This window comes from Stegodyphus dumicola, chromosome 2 (genome assembly GCF_044657685.1).
Source record: "Stegodyphus dumicola isolate Sdum_Otavi_A_Nest chromosome 2, ASM4465768v1".
In the NCBI taxonomy this organism is placed as follows: Eukaryota; Metazoa; Arthropoda; class Arachnida; order Araneae; family Eresidae; genus Stegodyphus; species Stegodyphus dumicola.
Window position 1 is genome coordinate 275,828,666 of NC_140769.1, and position 23,069 is coordinate 275,851,734.

Consider the following 23,069-nt stretch of genomic DNA (forward strand, 5'->3'; position numbering starts at 1 on the left):
CTATGCAGCTTTTAAATAATTTTTAATGCAACAGAAATCTAAATAACTTCAAATGCTGGCTAAAATTCATTCCAATAATTCATCGCTTTAAATTTCTGTTCCTTGCAGATGATACAGGAAAAACCTTTTCTAATAATATACAGTCAAAAGTCGTTAATTCGGACACCCATAATCCGGAATGATCTATAATCCGGACCTCAAAGCTAAAATCTTTCTGTGCATGCGCCGCATTGACGCATGGGCATAGGCGTTTTACTCGTGCGCGCAAGACATTTACGACTGCGCACATGCGTCGCATTGACGCATGCGCATAGGCGTTTTACTCGTGCGCGCAAGACATTTACGACTGCGCATATGTGTCTGCGCAAGTGCAGAATACGTTTTTGCTTGCACGTTTAATATATAACGGACGGTATAAGCTAAAATTATCTAATTATCTATTTCAGTTAATGTTGATGATTGCGTTGTTCTTTAATCTTCGAATTGGATCCAGCTTATTATTTTTTGCAGACTGTAAGAGCAATTTTATAAAAGTAAGCTTGAACTTTCGATTATGTCAAATAGAATTTCCGATGCTGGAGCTCTCAAAGGATCTAGAAAACGAAAGTATGTTTCGATGTCCATCAAACAAAAAACGAATTGCTACAAAAAATGGATAAAGGCATATTTGTTTATCTAACCGTTCCGAAATCTATTTATCAATTTCACGCTGCTCTGTGCGGGGGGGGGGGGACGTCGCGGCGCACAATGAACTGGAAGTTGATTTGTCAACACTATCGTTATCTTCAGGGCAGATGTTTTTATTTTATTCGGCTTATAATTCCTTACTAAATGTAGTATTTAATTTCGATGTACTCCGTCTTTGATATGATTTAAATCAAATTCCTCGTCATTATAAATATCATGAATACACATCAAATAGTTTCCTGGTTGCAATTTTCTAATTTCGAATATGCGTAATGTATGCTTTACGCATGCGCGCGTTGAAAGAATGAAAGAAATATTTAATAAAGTAAACAAATAAATATTAAGCTTTTTTTGGTAAATTTTGATACCCTTTAGATCCTAATTGCTCATTATTTTATAAATTACGGTTTCATATTTTTAATTTTATAATTTCTGCATGCCATCTTACCAGATTTAAACTGATGATCTATAATCCGGAAAAATCGATAATCCGGAATCGCCGAAGTCCCGACGAGTCCGGATTAAAGACTTTTGACTGTATTTCTAATTCTACTAGGAATTACTGATAAATAATCCGATGAAAAAATTGATACAGGCATAGATGGAGGAGATGTAAATAATTATTACAAAATAATGTGAAGCAGTGTTTGCATTCAAAATGTAAGATGTAATACTTATGAAATTCTGCACTTGACTTTGGAACTGTACGAATTTTCGCTCAGAAAAAGATCGAAATTCAGGATATATTAGTTACACTTTTAAGGAATAAAAACAATTCAGAATTTACCATATGTTACATTCGTACATACACAAATAAATACGGACATACATAAAAAATATAGCAAGTGTTTGCAAATAACATTGAAGAAATTTTACAATTCCTTAATGCTGTTTATTTAATACTTTTAAATAAGAAATAAAAGCGCGAATATACGTTAACAAACTAAGCGGGAAAATTCAGTTTACATTACTGAGAATTACAACATTTAAACAAATTACATCTAAATAACGAATTATTAAGCACAATATATGGTAACAATTATTAAATGCACTGTTAGACAAATTAAAATGAAACATATATTAGAAAAATAAGCAAGTGCAATCGGTATGAACGTTAAAATAACTAATAAACAAAGTTCCACAACACTTGACCACACTCGACAGCCATGGAGAGAGCTTGCGTAGGGTTGCTTTTAGTCGCCAATATTTCTTCCCGCGCCAAAGGTACACCATCAAGCATGCGCAGTAAGCGAAATTCACTTAACACTGTTCAACTCAATGTGCGGTCTGCCATTACGCAACCGGGACAGCGTTCCCATACATTTCAGAGCCAATCAAACATTAATGATTCCATCATCCACCCCTTCTCTTGGTTTCGAACCAGGACATCATCTGGGAACAACTTTTCATTCTTAAGGGTTTTAGGACATGTTTTCCGTTTGAAGATTAAGAAAGGGGGAAATTTGCACCCGTCTGCTGTTATTGCCAGCAGCACTGTTACGCGTTGTTTTTCACATCCCGAAGTTTTGATGTTAACTTCCTTAGTCCCCTTCTACGTAATGGTGTAGTTACGAGGCATATCAAACCAAATTGACGTCTCATCAGCATTGCCAATTTGCCCCATTAAACAATTCTTTTCCTTCCGAAGTGTGATGACATACCGCTGAAATGTTAGTAGTTTTCCCTCAAAATCTGCAGGAAGCTTTTGGCATATTGTTGTACGGTGTCTTAGAGATAAGCCCATCAGCTTCATAAACCGAACCACCCATCTACGGCTAACCTTAAACTCTTGTTTCGATATTCCAAGAACTTCAGCCTCCTCTTTTGCTTTATTTCTTATGGTGTCACTAGTCACAGGTTGTCAATTCTTCCTCCTTTCATATACAAATTTCAAAACTTTTTCTTCAATTTTAGGGTGTCTTCCTTTGTGAGAGCCAGCAAATTTCTTTCTACTAGCTTTAGTTGCAAACAGTGCCAAGTTCTGTTGCCGCCACAAGCGAACATTGCTCTCAGCTTTGTTGAACTCTCTCCCTGCCTTTCTACTGCCATATTTTTCAGCATAAAGAATTACTTTACGTTTGAAAGTAGCATCATATGACATTCTTCTCTATTTGCCCTCCATTTCGTGACTACGTACTCTGTAGTTTGTATCCTCTATGCAATAATGTGTCAACGATAAATGTAACGGTAAATGTAGTCGAGAAATTTATTTGACGTCATCGCCAAACTCCTGACATCATCAGCGAACTTTGCACTCGAATCTAATGCTCCATCGAATCTAATGCGCACCCCAATTTTGAATACTACATTTGGCCAAAAACGATGTGCATTAGATTCGCATAAATACGGTATACCATTTCGGATGCATAACCCAAAATTAACACAATAAACATTAATATCATACACTGTAACTTACATTAATTCAAGCATTTCACCATGAATCGAGATTTATCATATGATGAATAAACAGTCCATGATCTGGATGGTCTTAAGTGAATCAAAATTTACAAAAAAAGCTCAATATTTGTTTCTTTTTTTAAATATTTATATGGGATTCCAGACACTAGATTATTCTGGATATTGGACATCCAGATTTTGAACTCTCTACTGTATTTAGAAAATTTTAAAATATTAATTTGTATCATTATGCATGATGAGTTGTAATAAAAATAACTCTTAGAAATATCTTTAAATGAATACACTATTCCTGATTCTCAGACCTCCCCCACAAGTTAATTAGGAGAATTTTTTGTAACTTCATTGTATGAATTCTAAACATCTTCTTAGTAATGTGTGAGCAATGTAATACACTGCAAATTTTTTCCATGTGTTACATTACCCATACATAGTTCAATTAAGAATGGTGACACTGCACTTTCAATGTATGTCTCAGGTACTTTTGTTTGGTTAACATTCTACTGAAGAATTAAGTTTCAGCATATACAAAGGTTAAGTTAACTAATCTGTTTAACAAATTTCACAAAAAGCTTGCCAAAAGATAGTACAGGGTGGTCATAGAAAAACTTCCCCAATATATGAATCCCTCGCAGCCTACACGTTCAACCACTAGAAATGGAATTTCAGATATTGTTATTTGAAGATATGCACTCAAGACTGTGATGATTTAAAATAATACAACTCTCTTGATTAGACATATGGACCCCTAATGATCCTAAATATATGAACCCCTAGAGGCAGTCAACACTTGCAAATTCGAAAGAGTTACTAGAATTCACCACCAAAGAGCTTTTGAGTGATTAGGTAAAGTGTTTCACTACCATTATTTGTGATAAGGTAGGATATTCCATAAATAAACTCAAGTTCTGTTCTCCAAGGCCAACTCTAGACTTTCTCATCACACTTCTGAATTGACTCAGCGAGCAATAAATCAGCAACTGCCTGGCAGCCGCCACACAGTCTTGAATTATTCTAATTCATATCCGAAGAACTTTTTTGTGATGAGGTAAATATTTCACTCCTACAAAACAAACTCAAGTACTGTTCTTCAAGGCCAAACTTTCTCATCGTACTTCTGATTTCACCCACAGATGTCACCATAAGCAAGACTCCAATTAAACATCAAAGTGCTGAACAGCTGCAAGCAATAAAGCAACGACTGCTCCACAGCCAGAGTCATCTCCCACAACTTTGCAGTTTTGTGGCCATTGCTATCCCCCATCTTAACTCTAATATATTTCTGGTTCTGAGATGTACACATCAAATCCACAAGATTTGTCAGAGTTGAAAGATGCAATAAAACACAAAATTATCCAGATTCCTCCTGCAATGTTTATATTCATCATTGTTGTCAACAATCTTCTGCATACAATGCATTATTGTCCAAGAAGGTGGGCATGTTGAAAACTTGTAATTTTAATAAAAGCTTTTCTTCTTCTCATCTCCTGTGTTATCACTGGTTCTTTATAATGCTCTTCTTTGCAAAGTTTTATGCCAAAAACTTTGATCATATGCGCATTGTTCCAATCCCATTCATTGTTTCTCAATGCACTGATCAATTTGCGCAGGGAAAACAGTGGGTGTTACCATTCAAAAATTTCGAAATTTTTTTACAGTAACCACGACAAGAATGTTTTTTTTTTTTTTAAATCATCACAATCTTGAGTGCATACCTTCAACTAATAATATCTGAAATTTCATTTGATTTGTTGAGCAAATAGGCCACTAGGAGTTCATGTATCGGAGAAGTTTTTTTTTACAATCACCATGTAGATATCATTTGTTACCATTACACCTCAACCTGCTTTTCCTAAAATACCATCTGCTTTCCCAGATATCATAGCATAAAAAAATTTACTTACTTAATGACCTAGTTCAAATTTTTGAAAAGATTGTGTTTTTTAAAACACATTTACTTGGACCATGCACCATATGTTAATTAACTCATCACATTTATGCTTGGAATTACACAGACTTGAAAGTAAACACTTTCTAATATTTGTACAAGACTTGCTTAAAATATTTTAAACAATTATATTTTTTTAAATTTCTATTTTTTGTATTCAGTAATTAAAATCTGTTTTAAAATATTAAAGATTATTTTTAACCCTTGATTTTAAAACATTTCCCATCACTTAAAAAATGTGATAATATCTGATTTTAATGAATATATTTTTTTAAAAAAATTAGCACATTAAAATCACTCAGTCCCTGATGCCAACTAAACCCATATACATAAAACAAAAGCACAAAAATTAACAAATAGAATGTACGTTCTTACCTTTATTTTTAGAATGGGGCACATGATAAATTCCACAGTTGTTGCCATTTTGTTTTTTCCATCCTCTCCAATTGTTGCACGAGCTCTCTGGCTCACTAATCCAAGAACATAAAGAGTCCTCTTCAAACCTGTCACTGTCCTCGAATGAAAATCTATCACCTTCATCCCAATCAAACATTCCACCAGCCTCTTCAGGCCTCACACTCACCAACTCTAGTTCAGACAGATTTATGCCGTTTTATAAACCACGCTAAAAAACTATATCATTAGCTGTCTGAGGACTCACAAAAATATGCTTTAGCTTTACAGGAATACTATGATTTATTGATATTTTAAACAGGCACTTTGAATAATGGTATCAGCAGTACAATTAATCACTTAGAGGAAAAATTCAAGCTGCAAAGTCACGGCTACTAAAACCACAGACCACTGAGTACTGAAATGCCAAGTGACAGTTAAAAGCATTCAGAACAAGAAATATTTGCATGATCTTCTTACCCTAAAAAGGAAAACAGAAAATAAATAAAACAGGGCTGAAATCATTTAATATAATTTGACATAATGAATTTTAAAATCTTATACAGGGCTACAGCAAAAATAAAGCCCAGATTTCATATGCTAATAACAGCGCAATGGCAGATACAACCCAAATTTTTTTCACAGTTGAAAAGAACAAGATTTACCATTTGGTTTTATATTTGCAAATAATAAAATGTACTAATGTGTTGTAGGGTTACAACAAAACATATGTATACTGTTTTTGTGAAAATTAACGATTTGTAACAACACAACACTTTGTTGACATAATTCACTTCTTTTTGAAAATATTGTCCAAGTGTCAACTTGCATATTAAATGCATTTCTGAAGCCTCATTCTGAAGTTCTGCATTGTCCTTTAATCAAGCATGTCAAACTTGTGGCATGGGAGCACATGCAGCCCTTGATTTTGATTAATTTTTCAGTGGCCGTCAGTTTGCCATGTACCTTTTTCAGAAAGCCACAAATTTGCACTGTACACGATTTCCATATCTGGTAGCACATACTTCTCATTCATGAAGAGAAACAAATCTCCGATAATGATTAGACATTCACCTGAAGAGAGATCAGATGCTTTAGAGTAAGGACAAAACAGGTAATCTAGGGGGGGGAAACAGGAAATTCTGGTAGAAAGGGTGGTTCCCCCTCTTTTTTTAAGGAACTACAGTATTAGATAAAATTTTATGTATTTACTCACTTTTAAAGCTCATCATCAAGTATTGAAAATGGTTTTATTTTCTAACAGCCCGTCCTAGTATACAGAGATGACCATTTGGCCGATATGAGGAACTGAGTTTGACATGCATGTTTTAAGCTATTATTTGGTTATCAATCAATTTTTGGTGGTATTACCACAATTTCTTATCTGATAACATCTTCCAGTTTTCTCTGCCTTTTTTAATAAACTTTGCTTTCAGAACAGACTTCAGACTCTCCCCAGAGAAAGAAATCACAAGATGCAAGATTGGAGGAATGAGCTGGCCATAGAATGACACCTCAAAGTGAGGTCCGATGCCCTAGAAATATTTCATGTAGCATGCTCATCCAAATGCTTGCTGTGTGTGCTGTGGCAGCATCCCTTTAGAACTACACAAAGCATTATTTTCTGGTACATTTGGGAAACAAAATGGTAAATCTTATTACTTCCAATTGTGAAATAAAATTTTGCTTAGCATCATTGTTTCTTTGTTTTTTACATATGAAAACAAGCAGTAATTCTGCCGCACCCTGCATTTACTGCTTGAAAATTTAAATGCCTCAACACAATCAAAATACAAATTGAATAACTGCATAATATTTTAATTCTCCTACCCTGTTTGGTTCATTTAGACCCATTTTTCTTTTTCATGATGGAATAACAAACTAACACTTTCACTTAAAATTTGTACATTCCTTAAGGTAAACTACGTAAGGTAACTATTGTAAATAGAATGTCTTTGAATTATTTTAATATAACAGTTACTTTTTTTATTCATATAGAAAAGTCATATATTATTTTTTATTTATTTTCATATTTTTTATAGTTTGCCTCATTTCTTCTGATTATCTATAATAATTATGGCAAAGCACACAAGCACTAACCTGGCTAAGGAGAGGGATGCCATGAAGGACTTTCTCAGAAAAACAAATCTTTAAGTGAGAAGGTTTAAAGTAAACTTTAATTAAGTGGGGACACAGTATTCGAAGTATAGTCAGTAACTTTCTAATCCCGACGCTCCTGTTATTTCACTGGGGTTTTGCAATTCCGCTTGTAATAAAAAATTTGCTCTGTTGCGAACAAGTATAATCACACCATCCTTAGTTATAAGGATAGTTAATTTTTTATTTGCTTTCACATTCATAATTACCTATTCTTTTTCTTGCTTAATTTTATTTACCAAGCAACACGAAGACAGGAAGTTTCTATTTTCATAAGAGTTATGTTACATTAAGAATTGTACGAGTGATGATTTCCATATCATAGAAATTATACAATAATTAATACTCATGAAAACACATTGCTTAACCTTTTCCCGGGGGCTGGGACATATATGTCCCGCACGTTCACTACTTTAAATGTGTCTCAAGAAATTTCAGTAAACTATGGAGATTTAAAATTTACTCCTTAATATGGATTAGAAAGTGCAATACCCTGTCGATTTGTTTTTCTGTTCCTTTCAGTTAAAATAAGTAACTAAATGGCCAAAATACATTCAAAATTGGACCCTACAGCCCACGGGAAAAGGTTAAGTATAGTATTGAATATTTAAATTAAATCATAAGAATTAAAATAACTTGAAAGAAATGAATCACATGATAGAGGACTGAACAATTTATTTGCTACCGGTATTTGTACACAAATTATATGCAGTAACAGAGGCATTTACAGCATGTTGCTACCAATGCAGTGATAGAAATGACAGTTATCAATTAGTACACAGCTACCATTCTTTTACATCCATCCTATGGCATTATGCATCTAAGAAATCTGAGAAGTCATTCCACCATAAAGAGACATTCAGATGCCCCTGAAATCTACTGCACTATTCCACTTGTTAAAACTATAAATTAAAATTCTCAAATGCATTTCCTTCATAAATGCTTATTTACTAAAGAAATACCAGAAGAATATACATTGAATTCTATACAAAAATGTACATGATGAAACCAAATATTTCTTAGTTCTTCAAAAATGTAACACAATTCAATTCAGTGCCTTTAAAGAAATTTACAATTAAAGTGTTTTTAAAGAAATTATATATAAATTATTTAAAAGTTAATTTGCATTTGCTTTCGAATCATAATGCTTAATTATTGCAACAGGAATAATCAAGAATGATCATCTGAATGCAGTGTGTCTGAAACAAACAAAAAACAGGAGTAATAGAATCAAATTACATATCATCATCTTTTCTGATTTTTAAAAATAATCTATTAAAAATTCTTGAACACTAAAACAACTTTCTGTTTAAAATATAATTTTTCTAACATTGATAGTCAATAAACAGCCACGAAGTATTTTACAGCATTTAATCATGCACTTAAAAGCACATTAAAGGCATATAAGAATTTAAAAATTTTTGGTACTTTTTTGTTATGGATCTGTCATATGGTTAATTACTACAGAGGTGGAGAAATTACTAGAGAATCATTTAAATGACCTCAACAATAAAGAAGTATGCATAACAACTTCAACTTGATGAAATTTTTTCAGAAGAAGAAAGGAAGGAAAAAAGGTGAGTTCTCTGATCTGCAAAATTTTTACAAAATGGTTTAATGTAAAGATAAGTTTTAAGTTTTCATGTAAAGATATCACCTTGACAAAACATTTGCAATTTAAACAAGTGAATCTGTAGTTTATTCAGAGCATGTTTTCACTAGCCAGTGCACATTACGAGTCTGTCCTTCCTGTTATGTGGAGTTGCTGATAAGCCTTTTTGGTTATTTAAATAAGTATTAAGGTTGTTGAGTCAGCCTAGTTAGCCTTGACTTAAATTGTTAGTCCAGCTTTATCTCTGAAATTATTGTGTAACAATTCTTAAGTTCCACCACAAGTTACCAATGATGTTGTAATCATGAAGTGTGTGCCTTTTCTGTTCAAAGTTTGATGAATAATAAAGGGTTATTTTTACCCTTCTTCTGCGCTGGTATTCTTTATGCCTGTGTGAGAAGTCGTCAGGTTCCTTTAGTAGGGTCTAGCGGAGTTTATGTTACCAAAGAGAGTACGATCCTACAGTTCCATAAACATTTTAAAGTGCAGGCTATAAAAAAATAACACCAAACAAATTCTGAGTGAGACAGAGGCCCAGTCAATCCTAAGCAGAATCAAGTAGCACTTAGAGACAAAGCAAAGATGAAAGAATCCCATCATAATTCCCATCATTTTTCATGTATACAGTCTTCTTTATACTAAACTTTATACAGGTACAGTAAAATTAAATTAAATTCTTATATTTTATGTACTTAATATTGTGTTTGCATATATATTTTATATCTATAGGATTTTGTGTTTGGAATTTATGCACAGAATACTATTGTAGAGTTTATATAATCAATCATCAGTGGTCTAGAAATGAATTAATTCACTTTATAAAAATTGTTTCAGTTTGAAAACATTTCAGTAGGCAAACTGCCTTTAGAAAGCGTGAAACCAGGTTTCAATGCATTCACATATTTCCATTAGTTTTTGCTCATGAACTTGTGCAGAAAGTATTGCTGCTAAGTTTAAATAAAAATTATCAATGTGAGGAATGAATGAATCGATTTTACATATTCCTGTGGGAAAACTGTTCCAGTTAAAAACATTTCAACTGATGAAGAGACTTCAGAAACAAATGAAATTCACGAAACAAGGTTTCACTGAAATTGGTAATCTAGATTAATTGTTCAACTTAAAAAAAAAATACTAAATATAAATTAGTAAACTGATTATTAGTATGGGTATATGGGTATTAAGAGTTTCTTTTTAATGTCCGATAAAATTTATTAGTACAATAAAACTTCTTCAAAGATAAAATATGCTAATAACATATTTGTTAATTAACTAAACATACTATTTGTAAACTGATGCTGAATATAACAGGTAAAAAAAAAAAAAAAAGCTTTAAATCTTTATCTTAGAAATTTCATAGCTCCATCACTTTATCACTAATTTATATTTCATGTTAACAGTTTTTTTTTTTTTTTTTTTTTGGAGGGGGGCTGAGGGTTAATGATGGATTTTATACCTGTATAAGCTTTTTGGGCATCTTCTTATGTAAGCTTTACTAAAATTAATTTATTTATTATTACATTTAAAGATTGAAAATCTGCTAATGCCTGAAATCTAGAGTCTCTTAACTGCCAATTATGATCAGGATGTCTTTGGGAATTTTAGGCAACAGGTTTTAGCATGCAGTATTGAAGCAAACATATTCTATTCAGAATTAGTTTTTAACCGTGTATTTTGTCAAAAGTCACTAGGGTTGATCCTAAAATTGAAGATAACTAACTTAATGTTATTTCAATCATGAAAGTAATCTGTAATGAGTTTGGTACTTTTCAGTTAGCACACAGCAACAATCAAAATGGATTTTAACATGCCAAAGACAGCAATCAAACATCACAAACAGGGCCAAACTTGGTAATTCAAAATGCTTTGATCCTGGCATGTTTTCTATGGGAGATTTTGGTGAAGAAGCTGATACAGACTTTATTATTTGGTAATTATTAAATAATAAAGAGTGAGCTATTAAATTCTTTCAGAAAGAAGAATTGTCCATTGTGACAAACTTTTTTCAGATAATCAATTTTAATTTCAAGCACAGAAGCATCTTACATGAATTAAGATTACTACCTCAGCTAACTCAGCTTTCAAACCAATATTTATGTTTGGCAATTAATGTGGTCCTACTATCAGAAAAGTACTGGAATTCTTAACTTTTATTACAACCAAAACTATAAATAGTACTTTTTCTTTAATCAGAATGCCAAGTTCTAAATACACTGGCAATTTTTCTATGAGGAAAAACAAATTTCAAAGAACAAAACTATGTGAATGATTGAGAAATAATGAATGCATGAGGGAAGGACTTACACAACCTAAAATTTTAAAATAAACTACTGCAAATAGATATTTGAAAAACATAAAAAATAATTTTATGTATTCTCATTATCCTTTTTTTCTTCTTACATAAACCTAAAATATATATTTAGGTACTTTCTAATTATCTGCAACTACACTGAAAAGTAGCAAAAACGTATTCATGAAGCAAAGCAATATGTTGTCAAAACAGCTAATGAGGCAACCCATGATGTTGCCAGAAAGTATTTATATGGTAGCCCAGATATGCACATAGCTCACATTTGTTTTGGTTCATGTGCCATGCCGATATTTTATGATGTCGAGTTCATGCAATTCTATGATATTTTTCAGTGAAAATAAATCACTGTGTAAATGGAAAGAACAGTAGTGCATGAAAGAAACCAAGTATGCATACACAACAGATGTTTATTTTAGCTATTACAGTCAAAAGTCTTTAATCTGGACACGTCATGACTTCGGCGATTCCGGATTATAGATCATCACTTTAAATCTGTTAAGATGGCATGCAGAAATTATAAAATTAAAAATATGAAACCGTAATTTATGAAATAAAGAGCAATTATGATCTAAAGGGTATCAAAATTTACAAAAAAAAGCTTAATATTCATTTGTTTACTTTATTAAACATTTCTTTCAACGCGTGCATGCGTAAAGCATACATTACGCATAGCCGAAATTAGAAAATTGCAACCAGAAAACTATTTGATGTGTATTCGTGATATTTATAATGACGAGGAATTTGATTTAAACCATATCAAAGACAGAGTACATCGAGATGAAATACTACATTTAGTAAGGAATTATAAGCTGAATAAAATAAAAACATCTGCCCTGAAGATAAGGATAGTGCTGACAGATCAACTTCCAGTTCATAGCGAGCCGAGCCGCGACGTTAAGCCCCCCCCCCACTCCCGCAGAGCAGCGTGAAAATGATACACAGATTTTGGAATGGTTAGAAAAACAAAAGATATGCCTTTATTCATTTTTTGCAGCAATTCCATTTTTTGTTTGATGGACATCGAAACATGCTTTCGCTTTGTAGATCCTTTGGCAGCTAAAGAATTGAAAATTCTTTTTGACATAATCGAAAGTTTAAGCTTACTTTTATAAAATTGCTTTAACAGTCTGCAAAAAATAATAAGCCGGATCCAATTCGAAGATTAAGCAATCTGCAACATTAACTGAAATAGATAATTAGATAATTTTAGCTTAGCTTATACTATCCGTTATACATTAAACTTATTATGTCCATTATACATAAACGCATATGCGTTACTCATGCGCAGAACATTTGTAGCTTTGAGGTCCAGATTATAGATCATTCCGGATTAAGGACGTCCGATTAACGACTTTTGACTGTATTATATTTAGCTTTTTTAAAGGAAAATGGATGGCTGCATATATAAGAACAACGCGGGGAGAGTTTCAAAAGATGGATTTCTTGAAAAAGGTAAGTCTTTTATTTCTGATGTTTTTGTTTTTCTAATTTTATTGATTGACTGCTATTATATGGAATTCTCAGAATGCCATAAAAATGGCTGTAGCTTTCACATATTAGCTTGGCAAAAATTAGCCGCCAACGAGTTCACGATTGTTCCGTAGGAATGCAAACAATCCAAAAGTACCTATATTTAATATATATTTTTAAAGGAATTTTTGAAAAATAATAGTTTTTATACAATTCTTTTTATAACTTATTTATTATTTCTTTTGTTAGTCAAAATCTGTATTATTTTTAATAACCTGAAACCTACAAGACTAAAATAAGATTTCAAGGCTGCTGATTTCCGATTTTCTTCCACCAATCATGCTCATAACCATCTTTCAATCAAGTAATGCCACCATTTTCACATGTGTTCTTTTTTGTTCCAAGTTCCAACAAATTTTATACACGCTGTGATAGTTTTTGCCTTAAACGTTCTTTTAAAATATGAGCTTGTGAAATTTGCCAGCAATGGAAGAAACTGCATGATAAAATTTTGATGGGAATACAGAATTCTGCTGAAAATTTTCTAAAGGAAACAATAAGGAAATGTGTTTCCATTTCCTATACTGCACACAGTTGAGTCTCTGCTATCCTCTGATTTTATTTAAAGCAAAAAAAAGATCATTGTGTATCTTGGGAAACAGCATCAAAAAATTAAAGAAAGATTTTAATAACAAATGCAAGTGACTAAAATAGAAGAGAAACACGTTAATGTGACAATCAAAATCGTAAAAACAACCTTGTATTTAGCGTAGGTATAATGAAACACTCCTCATCAGGAGAAAGAATTCTTTCTCCTGATGAAGAGGGACCCTTAGCTGCCCTCGAAATCGATTGAGTGTTTCATTATATCTACGCTAAATACAAGGTTGTTTTTACCATTTAAAGTGCAAGTGTTTTACTGTATGTAATGTAAATGTATGTTTTTAATGTATGTAAATACAGTCAAAAGTCGTTAATTCGGACACCCACAATCCGGACCTCAAAGCTACAAACTTTCTGCGCATGCGCTTAAGACCTTTACGGCTGCGAATATGCTTGTGCACGTACACAAAATATGTTTATGAGTGCGCGTTTAATGTATAACGGACGGCATAAGCTAAGCTTAAATTATCTAATTATCTATTTCAGTTAATGTTGCAGATTGCATTGTTCCTTAATCTTCGAATTGGATTCGGCTTATTATTTTTTGCAGACTGTTGGAGCAATTTTATAAAAGTAAGCTTGAACTTTAGATTATGTCAAATAGAATTTCTGATATATATTTATTAATATGTAAAGGATCTACAAAACGAAAGTATGTTTCAAAGTTCATTAAACAAAAAGTGGAATTAGTGCAAAAAATGGATAAAGGCATATCCTTTGTTTATCTAAACTTTAACGTTTGTTTATGTAAACTTTGTTTATCTTTAACGCTGTGGCACGCAATGAATTGGAAGTTGATCTGTCAGCACTATCCTTATCTTCAGGGCAGATGTTTTTATTTTATTTGGCTTATAATTCCTTACTAAATGTAGTATTTCATCTTGATGTACTCCGTCTTTAAATCCAATATGATTTAAATCAAATTCCCTGTCATTATAATTCGCTTCCAATAGCGAAGAAAGTGACAGAGGTTATTGAAAACAAAAAATTTCGATTGACAAATTAGTCGGCAGACACAGCAATTATAGGACTTGAACAGCGGAACTTTGTAACTGAACAAAAAATTATGTCTGTTTATAGAATTAAAGAGAATGTATTATCACATAAAAAACGAAGCAACTTAAACAACTTACATTGAAAGAAATGTTTAATAAAGTAAAGAAATAAATATTAAGCTTTTTTTTTTTTGTAAATTTTGATACCCTTTAGATCATAATTGTTCTTTATTTCATAAATTATGGTTTCATATTTTTAATTTTATAATTTCTGCATGCCATCTTACCAGATTTAAACTGATGATCTATAATTCGGAAAAATCGATAATCCGGAATCGCCGAAGTCCCGACAAGTCCGGATTAGCGACTTTTGACTGTATAAGTTTTTAATCTGTCACGTAACAATTATTTAATAATTAAAATTTCTATTTTAAATTGCTAAAGTATGTTTTCTTTTCATATGCGATAATGCTATTGACTTAGATAGTTTGGAAATCTTTCTAAAAAAATAAGCCACAAAAACAGCAACTTGCACCTGATAAATACCGTATTTGACGGCATATAAGATGCATTTTGGGTAGAGTAGACTGAAAGGTACTCCTTGTATTATGGTAAAGTTGTTGTTTCATTTATCGCCAAGTTGTTGTTTCATTTATGGTAGCCTGAGTAGTTTAATGTTATGGAAACCCTATTGTGACATAATCGGGTGCATGATTCTAGGAAATTTTGAATCATGGGATGTTTTGTAAGCGTTTTTGTGGTGTGTGTTGGTTTGATTCTTTAGACGGTAGAATGGCCGAATGTAGTAAGATTAATTTGAAGTTTCTGTACGATTTGGAGCAAAAGGGGAAAAGAACTTTGACTGTTGTGTAAATATAGGTTTATTTAGTAGCCATAATAAGTGTTCTGTATGTAGGAAGGATATGCGTCTTATCGAGCGTGAAAACCGTTTAGATGGATTTGAATGGGTTTGTAGGAAGAAAGGTTCAGATGGTCACTATGTGAAGCGTTCCATCAGAAAAAGTACCTGGTTTGAAAAACTTCATTTGAGTATGATTGATATTTTTATTTTTACGTGGCTCTGGGTGTACGAAGCGAACTCGAAAATCATGGTGAGTGAATATTTGCTTTTGGTAGTGCTTAAATGTATTACATGTTTTTCTTTTTTATGCTATTTTATTGTTTGGTTTAAAATGTATTTTATTGAGATTATGCATTTTTTGTTTGCCTATATTGTAGAATTTGGTGCTCCTTTGACTTTTTAAGTGAAAATATATCGATGTGTACACGGACAAAGTAAAGGGAGTGCACAATGCAAGTTTGTGCAATTCTGGGATTTTTTTTAAATGCAAATAGATCGATGTATACATGGATAAAGTTAAAAGAGTGCACAATGCCATTTTTGTGCAATTCGGGGAATTTTTTTAAAGTGAAAATAGGTCGACGTGTACATGGATAAAGTCAATGGAGTGCGCAATGCCATTTTTTGTGCAATTCGGGGATTTTTTTTAAGTGAAAATAAGTCGATGTGTACATGGATACCGAGTTTGTGCAATTGTTTGTCTTGTTATTTCGGCTTTGTGTAGCGGGGATTTTTGGCCCAAAAATCACCGCTTCGCAAGCCAAAATAATGAGTCAAAGAAATGCACAAAATCGGTATCCATGTACCACCAAAAATCGTCAAGGGGTACCCTAAACTATACCTTTACCCGCACTTTTTTTTCCTAAATTTGGTCTCAAAAAAGTTACCTGCGTCTTATACGTGAAGGATGCAGGTTAACTTTCAATACTGAATGCTATTTTTAGCCCGGATAAAGATCTAGACACACATAGACCAACTTTTTTCCCTTGTATGTGGCCTTCTAAATAAGGGTGCGTCTTATATGCTAGTGCGTCTTATATGCCGTCAAATACGGTAACTTCTACCTTTTCATCTGTAAAAAAACACTAAGCTACACCAATAAAGTTGCATTAAATCATAAGCACCAAACAAATTTATATTGTAAAAATTTTACGATTTACATTAGTTTGTTTTTCCCAGTTCCCCATAGATATTTTTGTCACAGAATAAAATCTTTCATGGATTATTCATTTAATCAAATGAAATGTTATGTATCAAAAAACAGAGTCTGCTAAAATGAATATTTATAATTAGCTTAAGCACCGACACAGTTTATGGATTTTTTACGAATAAAAAAAAGGATGACCAAAAAATTACTTATTACATATATTGTTATGCTTTGATTAGGTTATTTAACCTGAAAATCAATATAAATCTATTTCTTGCACAGATTTTGTTTCTTTTGTTCCGGTGGAAGTTTTGGGGCATTACGTTAATAGATTCAAAGCAACTATCTTCTTTATTTGCATTTTACATCAGTTTCTTTCACTGCAAGCAAATCCCACAAGCACATATTTTGAAATTGAGTCAAAGGCAAAAAATGTCATGATGTCACTTGTAAAAATCACTGGAACATGAAATCAGAGCTGATACTAGAAGCCAGTACAACCTATGCGCTTACATTGGGAGGTAGAATTTAGAAGTGGCAAAAGTTTTAAAATTTAGAAAAGCACCAAGCAAGAAAATTAAGGAAAGGCAAAATTTGTAAAATTTGGGGAAGATACTATGCGGCAAAATTTAATGGTGGTAAATTGTTATCATTTACGAAGGCACCATGCAACACCATTTAGAACCCACAGAGATTACACCAAGCACTGAAATGCTGATCTTGCAAGCAAGCAACAAAAAGAAAACATAAGAAAATTGCTGCGTTGCTGTTTAAAAAATTGACAAAGTGCATGTACATGGTTGTCAGAGACTGGCACATTCTGAAATTTTGTCAATTATTACCGAGGTGGCTGTGACAAAATCAGTGGCGTAGCTAGGGTGGGACAAGGGGGGGACATCTGTCCCCGGGCACAGCATACAAGGGGCGCCAAACTGATGCTACGAAATTTTTTAATGAAATGTTTTCCATTCTTGGCACATAGAAAGGGGTGCGAATTCTTCAGTTGTCCCTGGGCGCTAGGAACTCTAGCTACGCCCCTGGATAAAATATAAGCACCTTAAAACAATAACAGCAGTTTTTTTAAACATCCTCTTTTAATTCCAAATACCATACATTTCTGAATATAAACTGTTTCATATATATTGTTTTCTTCAAAAGTTCACCCAAAATTCAAAACCTGCATATAAGAAAAAAATTCCTGTAACATTTTAAACATGTTGCCACAAGGGAAAAATATTTCAAAGCCGGTAAAATATGTAATGCATTTTCCAGTCAAATCACTGCAAAGTAAAATGCCAATGACAGTAGTTTTAACTCTGATAACTCTATTTAAAGCTATTTTTTTCATTAATTTGTTTTCTTATATACAGTCTGTAATATCTGTGCTAGTCCTATTTTTATTTTCTATACCATTTTAATTTTTTGTCTGAAAGATAAGTGGGAAGAGAAATTCTTATAGGGTAAATTTCCAACTATACATAACAGCCTTTGCTGAAAATTCTAACAAAAGTACAGCTTCTCCATAATTGAAAAACAAGTTCGGGCATGGGGGGAAGGGGGGGAAGAAAGGCCTTGAACTATAAGAGATGCCAAAATAAAAAAAGGCAGCACATGGTCATCGGCCTAAGTTTCATGTCCTGGAGGACAAACTCGCCACATCGTTTAAAAAATCATGAATGAATGCTTTTACTGCAACCCATACAACTATACGAATCAGGAAACTGACCATGATGAATCAACTTGATTTCACTCAAAGTAAGCCAACGGATTTCCTTGTTTTCATACAGTGTAATCATTTTATAAATAGGCTTTATAAATAGTTGTTTTATTTATGGTAGCCTGAGTAGTTGAATGTTATGGAAACCCTATTGTGACATAATCAGGTGCATGATTCTGGGAAATTTTGAATCAAACCAACACACACATGGGATGTTTTGTAAGCGTTTTGTGGTGTGTGTTGGTTTGATTCTTTAGACGGTATAATGGCCGAATGTAGTAAGATTAATTTGAAGTTTCTGTACGTTTTGAAGCGAAAGGGGAAAAGAGTTTTAACTGACTGGTGTGTAAATGAAGGTTTACTTAGTAGCCATTATAAGTGTCCTGTATGCAGGAAGGATATGCATCTAGTCGAACGTAAAAACCGTTTACATGGATTTGAATGGGTTTGTAGGAAGAAAGGTTCAGATGGTCACTCTGTGAAGCGTTCGATCAGAAAGAGTACCTGGTTTGAAAAAGTCATTTAAGTATGATTGATATTTTGATTTTTTACGTGGCTCTGGGTTTACGAAGTGAAATCGAAAATCATGGTAAGTGAACATTTACTTTTGGTGCTTATTGCCTATATTGTAGAATTTGATGCTCCTTTGACTTTTTAAGTGAAAATATATCGATGTGTACATGGACAAAGTAAAGTGAGTGTGCAACGCAAGTTTGTGCAATTCAGGGATTTTTTTTTTTTTTTTAAAGTGAAAATAGGTCGACGTGTACATGGATAAAGTCAAAGAAGAGCGCAATACCATTTTGGTGCAATTCGGGGATTTTTTTTTTTAAGTGAAAATAAATCAATGTGTACATGGATACCAAGTTTGCGCAATTGTTTGTCTTGTTATTTTGTCTTTGTGTAGCAGCGGCGATTTTTGTGCCAAAAATTTTGGCTTGCGAAGCGGCGATTTTTGGCACAAAAATCGCCGCTTCGCAAGCCAAAATAACGAGTCAAAGAATTGCTCAGAATCGGTTTCCATGTACCGCCAAAAATCGCCAAGTTTTGCCAAAGGGTACCCTAAACTGTACTTTTACCGCAAAAGTCTTCAACAATAAAATTATGACAAGAATATGCTTTTGAGGTGAATCTGATTGACGTTTAAAATTATTTTTTTCTGAAATGTAAGATAGAAGCTAGAAATTAAACATGCTATATTTGGCAATTTATTACTTGTGCTTGGCTAATTGTCAAATATTTATGTTTTTTGTGAGATTAACAGATCTGCATAAAACTTGTTAAGAGAAAAATTTGCATTACTTCAAATTAGTCTGTAATAACAAAATTTGCAGTTATCCAAGGTAGATATAAATCCAGTCACCTTGTTCTGCTTTAATTTAACAAGTTTAAAAGACAGAAAGAAATCTGAAGTTTGAAAATGGCAGCCAGAATTCAATAAAATTCTGAAAACCAAAGTTCCTACAGGAAGATGCTTTATACTGTAGGTTTCTAGTAAGTTTTACCAGATAGTTATACATGCCATATTTACATAAGAATACCAGTTTGAGAACTGTAATAAAAAACAGTTTGTAAATGCAATTTGTGAATGCAAATTGACCATAAAACACAGGAACAGTTTTTTTATGTAAATATATAAAAACTAACTAATATGCAGTTACTAAAAGTGGCAAATTACTCAACATATTTGTTATAGACTTCAAGATCTTTATAAAACTGGCAAAATCATGCTTCAACTCTCAGAACATTATTTTCTTAACATTAATTATTAATTTCTTAACATTCTTCAACAAAATAGGGCAGTTGCTAAGTTAACTACACTTATAATGAACATTTCTGTTAAACAATGTTAATATTTAGATATTGATTTATTTTAATCATTATTTTACTTTAGAATTTAAACACACATATAATTAACTTCAAAATTAGATTTAATATCTTATTTCATGTTATAAGGATATCTTGCAATAATAACAGATTTTAAAATGAGAAGCATCATTTACAGTTAATTTTACATTAAAAAAAATATAATGAATAAAGAATTCTCCAGATGATTAAGGATTACGTTTTAAAAGTACCTTTGAGAAATTCAACTTTACATCAGTAAAAAATTATTAAAAAAAATACCGAGATGTTATTTTAATGAAGGTCTTATTTGCAAAGAAAGACGTAATTTCAAAAATGTAAAAGGGAGGGAAAAAATGATATTGTACTTTTAGTTTACATACTGCAAATTAAAAAAATTAAAAAAACTTTAAAATAAGAAAAATATGAGAACTAATAGTCAGAATTTCTCAATGCAATAAAAATGAAAAGAATTTTTTTTATTTACAAAAATAATAATCTCAAAGAAATGAAATGCACTGCTTATTACTTCTTAAAACATTTTAGTAACATTAATCATAAAAAAAACAAGAAATTACACAGAAATACGAAATAAATTGATTAGCATTAAAAATAATTTCACATGGAGTGTTATCTCCATGGAATCCATGGCAAGATTCTTTTTTTTCCCTCAAACACATTCAATTGCAAATTAAAAATATAGTTATAGATTCACAGAAAACAGAAAGATGATATCCGCAAATTTCATGATGGAAAAAAATTGAAATATATTAAATAAAGCTACATATCTATTACAATTTTCTGAAAAATTATCAAAAACTGAATTAAATATATTTTCATATTATAAGTAACCCATAAATATTCAGTAACACTGCCATTTATCGTACAATTCAAACTGCTGTAAAATTTTTGTGAACACTAACTATACACGCATATATTTATACACAGAGATATTAAATTCAGGTGACTTGAATTCTTTAGTTAATAACAAGTTACGATTTGCAGAACTTTTTTTAAATCATATATATAATAATGATGATGAGACGTTAATAATTACTTACTTGGTATTATTAAATTTTACTGTTAAACGTAAGATTAAATCATTCAGAAACGAATGAAATGTGAAATTATTTATGGTTAACAAAGCTTAGCTTCTCTACATCAAGAATGGAATAAACGATAACATTCCGAATATAAAGTAAACACATAACATTTCATTTAAAATAAACAAAAAAGCTTCGAATTTCACGTCCATTTCATAGAAATAATATTATTGTAATTTATCGTCAAAGACAATGCATAAAAAATAAAGCGGGGGGGATACACACATTATTTGAGAGCACAATAAAACATTGAAATAAAGGGTATTGACAGAACTTTACGAAACTCCAAAGCACATGTTTGTCAGTATTTATAAACATATGAAATTACTTTAAATACTTAATAAATTAACGGTCTGTTGTTTGTTTCCATTTTTTTGTTTCTTTTCAACTTGGAGCATTTCGTAACAAAGAAGATTATGGAAAACAGTATTCGGTACTTACCTCCAAGTAACGAGTTTTATTCACAAGTTTTATCAAAGTTTAAAACATAAATTAATTAGAATAACAAAAAAGGAAGCATTCTCTTTAAATGTTTACACTCGATGTCTATTCTCAAAAACCTTTCTCACCCCCCAGCTTATAGACATTTAACATGAACCTGTCATCGAACGAAGTACCTGATATCGATAAAGTATGAATATATCGTTTGTTTTTAAACGGTCAGTGCTGCCATACAACGGTTGAAATGGGAATCGTTATCATAATCAGGGCAAAAACAATCCAGAAACATTGCGAAATTAAAAGATTTAATGGTATAATTACCCCAGTATTGTGTCACAGGGGTCTCGTTTCTGCCGAAACTGATCGTAAAATTTATAATTTTACACAGGTACAAGTGATTTAGGTATAAAATACTAAATTTCAAAATTACTTCATTACTATGTCGCTCATTAGTATGGTAAGAGTTATTAAAATGTTCGAGAGATACACAGAGATTCATTATAAAAACAAGTCTGTGAGGGAAGCGCTTGAAGAAGGAATAACATGACACAACAAGACAACCACATGACAAAGCACATAATGTAAATGGGCAACCATCAGAATACCAACCAAATAATGCCTTATATAATGGGATAATGCGATTGTTTTTTTTTTTTTTTTTTTTTTTTTACCCTGTCAATCTTACATTTTTCTTTGTTTCGTTTGAGATTTGGCAGCTGATAATTTTAGGTTGCTATAGAAAAGAATTCCGTGTATTTTTGCTCTTTTGCTTTGATGACCAAAATTCTTTCCCGACTTTCTGAAGCTGATGATAATAAAATTAAAGAATAATTGAAAATCTTCACATAACTGTGTTAGAGATTGCAAAAAAAATTAAGTATATTGCACACAACAACTGAAAATCACACAAGATGACCTGCAGTCGTTAAGAAGTCGTAAGCTTGATATTTGGGTTCTGCAAGAATTAAAAGAAATTCATTTAACACAACGAATCATTATTTGCAATACGCGCTTCAAACGTAATGCAATCGACTCTTTTTTTTTTTTTAAACGAATCATCACTGGTGATGAAAATGGGTCGTCTACAATCACATCAATTGAAAAAGATCATGATCCAAGCATAATGAATCAACATAAATCATATAGAATCATTTTTGGCTTTCGAAAAAATTCCTTTCTAATTTACAATATATAGTATTTATTTCTATTTTGACCTATATTTCTATTTATGGTCTATTTTGACCTCAAAATGGATACGGTTATTACGAATGTACCAGGGTGAATTTGAAATTTGACGTGATAT

General features: G+C 32.0%; 1 protein-coding gene across 3 annotated transcripts in view; it reads right to left on the reverse strand.

The window, feature by feature from the left end:
• Dora (zinc finger SWIM domain-containing dorado) overlaps positions 1-21,929 on the reverse strand; it is a 159,700-nt gene extending 137,771 nt beyond the window's left edge. For all 3 annotated transcript variants that reach the window (XM_035358942.2, XM_035358941.2, XM_035358940.2), the window contains exons 1-2: positions 21,767-21,929; positions 5,426-5,924 (exon numbers count right to left, since the gene is read on the reverse strand). In XM_035358942.2, the coding sequence (XP_035214833.1) occupies positions 5,426-5,603 (178 nt within the window). In that variant the 5' untranslated portion in view covers positions 5,604-5,924; positions 21,767-21,929. The remainder of the gene's footprint in view (positions 1-5,425; positions 5,925-21,766) is intronic.
• Positions 21,930-23,069: the final 1,140 nt, after the last annotated feature.